The sequence below is a fragment of the Plasmodium cynomolgi genome, chromosome 5, assembly GCF_000321355.1.
Source record: "Plasmodium cynomolgi strain B DNA, chromosome 5, whole genome shotgun sequence".
NCBI classification, from domain to species: Eukaryota; Apicomplexa; class Aconoidasida; order Haemosporida; family Plasmodiidae; genus Plasmodium; species Plasmodium cynomolgi.
Window position 1 is genome coordinate 1,201,597 of NC_020398.1, and position 5,339 is coordinate 1,206,935.

The following is a 5,339-nucleotide window of genomic DNA, read 5'->3' on the forward strand; positions in this document are numbered from 1 at the left end:
AATTTTTTTTTTTTTATGTCTTTCTTCCAGTTTGTACCTTTTCAAGAACAGGTTCACTTTTTTTTTTGCTCGCTCGTGCATTCTTTTTTTTTCGTTCATTCTGGTGAGTAGTTTGTCTCGTTGGGGGTTAAGAGAGGTGTTTCTTCCAGGGGTATCACCCCCGTTGCATTGGGGAGGGATTACCGCCTCGGTTTCTTTCCCCACCGGGGCCTTCACTTTTAAATCACTCTGCCTCACCACATCCGATCCCATTAGCACTTGGCTGGCCTTCTCTGCAATTTGTTTGAAAATCATTTTGGGAATTTTTTTTCCTTCACTTAACCGTGTGTGTATGGGGGGGTGAGGCAACGACTGGTTGGGTTGTGCTATCTGCTGAGGATGGTTGCTCGCCTCTTCACAGATGGACCAAAGCAGTGGTTAAAGAGAAGAACATACACCGTTTGGTAGTCGGTCAGAAAATATGAATCGCCACCAACAACAACGGTTATGTGCCTTATGTCTCTGCAAATTGGGGCATATTCCCATGCGGGGGGTTTTGCATATGCCGTTGCGTGGCTGCTCTGTGGATAGCATCACTTGGAGGGATGCGTACTGGGATTGGAGCAGCACATAGCAGAACATAACAAAATACGATGCATGGAGAGCCTCTCTTCTCCTAAGCAGCCCCTGTATAAACACCCGTTTGGTATGTCCCTCGTGGGGATTTAACACGAGGGGACGGGAGTTATATATTTTATGCAGCGTTTGACTGCTTCGTAGTGGTACAATAAACTATTTGGAACGTCATTGGGGTATTTTTTTTTTTTTTTTTTTTTTTTTTTTTCCCCCTATTTCCGCGCAGGTGGAAGTTGCTATGCCATAAATTACTTCGTGGGGTCGCTTGGCAGCAGAGGTTAATTCGCCTTGAGAGGGGGAACAAAGGCGCCGCGATGCAAGTGCTGTGATGCAAGTGCCGTGATGCAAGTGCCGTGATGCAAGTTCGCCGTCGTTCCGCGCTTGCCACCCGCTTTGTGCACGGCGCTTCGAAGATGTACATACGTGCGATATATGCATATGTATATGCTCGCATGCGGAGAGTCACGTGTCACGCGTCACGTGTCGCGTGTTACTTCTTTGCGTTTACGCTGCGAGTGAGGGCGAAGAGTTTTGCATTCTTCACGCTAGAGTTGGGCAGCGCGTTTCACTCCATGCTTTTTCCTCACGCTTCTTTTCTTTTCCACCTGCGCAAACGCAATTTGAAGAAGAGCGCGTGTGGGGAGGGTAAGCTAGTCGGCCGTTCGGTTCGGATGGAACGAGCGGAGAGGAAGAAGCTGTCGAGTTGGAAATGCGCAGCGAGGGAAAGCTTAACATGCATGCATTGCTGAAAAGGTAAAAAAGAGTGGACAAAAAAGTTTGGTTGCCGTGGCGAAGGATTAAAAAAAAGGGGGAGCAAAATGATGAGAGGAGTGACAAGCACAGTGGCGATCAACATGCGAACCATTGCATGCCAACCATTGCGTGTCAACGTGAAGGATAATTACAAACAAAAATTACAAACAAAAATTACAAATGAAAATTGCAAACGAAAATTAAAAACGAAAGTTACAAATGAGAATTAAATCTCCATTATGTGTAATTTTTTTTTTTTTTTAAACGCAAATGGATTGAGAGGGTCATCATAAAATGTGTTTGCTTTGTGCAAGTTATAAACAACACAGGGAGGAGGGGGGGCTATGACAAAGCAGAGTGTTGATTCTGGGAAAAGGCATGGCCCACACGAAACAAATGAGGATGCAAAATGGTCAGTCAGTTTGGAGATTTAAATAGGAGAGGCGTTGTTGTATAGAAAAATTTTACTCTCCATGCGCCCTGTACATGGGGGAGACAACAGACGGGGACCATCCCGTCAGGAACGCCATTTGCTTAACACGTTTGAATCGTAAAATTGGGGGATGTGCATTTAGGCGCCTATGTGGTGTGTGGAGGCAGCCGGGTTAGCACAGCTTCTACGGGTTGCACAGCTTCTACGGGTTGTTCATCATGTAGAGATTACTCAGCTTGCGTAAATGGCACCTGTGTTGTTTTCATCACGTTGACATCTCACCGTCGTTCAACTCATCATCAGCTGGTTGGACGTATATAGGGGGGTGCGTCAGGGGGTGAAATGGTGGGATCCAGGTTGCATCCGAAGGGAGAGAGTAGCCCCTTGGTGCGTTCTGCCACTTCATGCGTTCTGCCACTTCGTGCGTGTTGGCACTTCGATTTGTGCCAATTTTGAGTGTCATAGCTTGACAATCGCTGTCGAAAGGGGGGAGGGATAAAGTAATGTGTGGGTGAAAAGGTTGCACGTGGGCACGCACATGCACGTTATGAGTACGCACATGCACGTTATGCGTACATACTCGTCATACGTACATACACGTTGTGCTTACATACACGCTTATGCACACGATCATGCCGAGTTGCAACCGCGCGTCTCTCTGCCTACCGTAGGGTTTCCCGTGGAGCATCCCCATGAGGAAGGAAAAGTTGCTGCCCCTCTGCGGAGGGTAATATTTGCAATTGCGGAATTTCATTCCTGAAAAATTTACGGAAGGTCCCTCATCAGAAAAATCGTATCCGTAGGGCACAATACGCCTATCTCGATTATTGTTATACTCCCTCATAATAGCCTTCTTGCACCCTCTGGATACATAATAATATGTAATAAGTGGGGCAATGGCAACGTTAAATAGGATATAAGCAGTGGTCCAGAAAAGATATTCGTACATGTGTTTACGTGAGATTCTTTTTGCACTCTCTTCTTCGAGTTCCATTATTTTTTTATTTTTCTGTCTTATGTATTCAATTAGTGTAGAGGGTTGTTTTTCCTCCTCTTCCTTTTCTCCTGAGAAAAAATTTTTAATTTTTGTGAAGAATGATACATTTTTTTTTTCCGCTTCCATCTCTTCTATATCTTTCGATTCCTTTGGGATAATCACATTTCTATAATATTCATTTATTATATCGTCCATGTTATTTTGGTGATTTTTTTTTTCTCCAGCTGGGAAATTCCTTTGTGGTGTCTCTTTCTCAGGTGAGGCATCTTCGTTTTTGGTGGCGTCCACATTTGGTTGGTCCTCCTCTTCCTCCTCCGCCGCGTCCACCTCCTCTTCCTCCTCCGCCGCGTCCACCTGCTCTTCCTCTTCTGCCCCCTCTGCAGCCTCTTCCTCCCCTGCCTCCTCTTCCTCCTCTGCCGCTTCCACCTCGCCGCCCTTCTCATCCCCGGTGGCTCCCTTTTTCCCCCCCACCGTGCCCCAATCAACCGGGTTGACTACAATTTTACCCTCCTTGACGTCCCTGCCGTCTACGTCTCTCCATACGATGATTAAAAGGGGGAGAAAAAAGAGGTAGGCAAATTTGTCACAAAACATGGTGGGTGTGAAAGTGCGCGTACGGGTGTGTAAGTGCGCGTGCGGGTGTGTATATATTAAGGCGAGCAAAAAGAGGATTCAAAAAAAGGGTGCAAAAAAGAGGTGCAAAAAAGGGTACAAAAAAAAGGGTACAAAAAAAAAGGCTCAAAAAAAGGTGCAAAAAAGCAAGCAAACAAACGAATGAACAAACGAGTGAACCGACGTGAAGCAACGGGGCTTCTGCAAATAAACAAGAAAAAGCACAATTGGGAGCTTCCACGAAAAATAGAAAAGCTCAGAAAAAATATAATAAGCAAATGAACGAATGGTTAAGCGGCGCTTCTGTGGAGAGCAGAGACAGTACCGCGGTTGCAACAGTGCTCAAGTTGTGGGTTGTTGCAAATCGACCAAGTGGATAATGCAAAAAAAAAAAAAAAAAAAAAAAAAAATACTTTCTATATAACGCGAAATGTTTCTTTTAAAAAATGTTAACAAATTTTTCGCTTCGACAAAAAAGATGGCTCGTCGATAAATTAATCATCGCATTTGTACAAGTTGTATGTATTAACACCATGCAGGTAAAATGCATATATTGAATCATGCCCCTTGGTACGTGTTAAGGTGAATAAGAAAGCTGCGCGAAAGTGAATTATGTTTTAAACCACGGAGTTGCGTGGAGTTTACATCACAGTTGGGCAATCAGGAGGGCGGAAAAAAAAAAAATGCAGAAAAGGAATGAAAAAAGGATGAAAAAAGGAGGAAAAAAGGATGAAAAAAGGAGGAAAAAAGGATGAAAAAAGGAATGAAAAAAGGATGAAAAAAGGAGGAAAAAAGGAGGAAAAAAGGATGAAAAAAAAAGTTGATGTGGAGTACACGCAAGGAAGGGTTGTTAGAAAAAAATTCGAAAAGATGGTAGAGGAGTGTCAGCGTGGCAAAATAAAACGCTCGCGAAAATAAAAAAGAGATATATAAACAAATGCGCAAAGGATTGCAAAAACTGGCTGGTACAGTTAGCAGGGAGAAGAACCAAAATCTGAATTGGGCTGCAAGTGGACTTGGCATCCCTCGCACAGTTAAGAAAAATCTGTTGTCAGGTCGATTCGCGTTCTCTACACGCGCGTTGTATGAATATATATGCGCCAAATCGCGCATGCATATGAATATAAATCTTCATAGATGCGCGCACATGCACATGTGCCTGCTTGTACATACAAACATATATGTGTTTTTTTTTATGTTTTTTCCACATGCAAAAGTATTTTCATCGCCAATAGGAGGATGGTCGCAGTGAACAAGTGAAAAATTGTGGCTTGCTCGTTCGGCGTTGGGCCACACTGAAAAATTAATTTGCATGTACTTAGAGGATTCCTCATGGGAGCCGCGGGGAGTGATTTTGTTCTGTTCGTTCCGCTTTCCCCTCCTGCGTTGTTCCCCTTTTTTTTTTGTTTCTCTCGTGTGTAATGCAGCCATGGCGTAAGGGCAGTAGAACAGCATGCTGTGACTTCAGTGACAAATGGGAGAGAGCGAGAATGTGTGTGCATGTGTTTGCATGTGTTTGTATAGGCATGTTTATGGGCATATGTATAGGCATGTTTATAGGCATGTGTACAGGCGTTGTGCATATCTGCACGCGTGTAGGAGGAGGCCTCTTAAAACAGGAGAAAAAAAGAAAAAAAAAATGCAATTTTGGTCTGCGTTGTAAAAAGAAAGGTACATGTCGCCCAGTTTTGCCAGTCTACAATGGAAGGCACAGACCCGGTTGCGGACAAGGCTTGTAAAGGTGGCTCGCGGGTTCACTTGTCATTCTTATCCCAATGCTTAAGAGGGACGGGAAAATTAATAGCAAAGGAGCAGTTTTGGTGGAACTTGGTGAAAAAAAAAAAAAAAAAAAAAAAAAAAAAAAAAAAAAATTTAAATATAAATATAAATATAATTATAATTATAAATACATTTATACGTGTGCACATT

General features: G+C 43.5%; 1 protein-coding gene across 1 annotated transcript; it reads right to left on the minus strand.

The window, feature by feature from the left end:
- Positions 1-2,260: 2,260 nt before the first annotated feature.
- Positions 2,261-3,392, minus strand: PCYB_053710 (hypothetical protein; the record flags this gene model as incomplete). Its single annotated transcript, XM_004221252.1, has 2 exons — positions 2,261-2,277; positions 2,468-3,392. 2 exons carry the CDS (start codon positions 3,390-3,392, stop codon positions 2,261-2,263), a joined length of 942 nt encoding a protein of 313 aa, XP_004221300.1.
- Between the last annotated feature and the right edge of the window lie 1,947 nt (positions 3,393-5,339).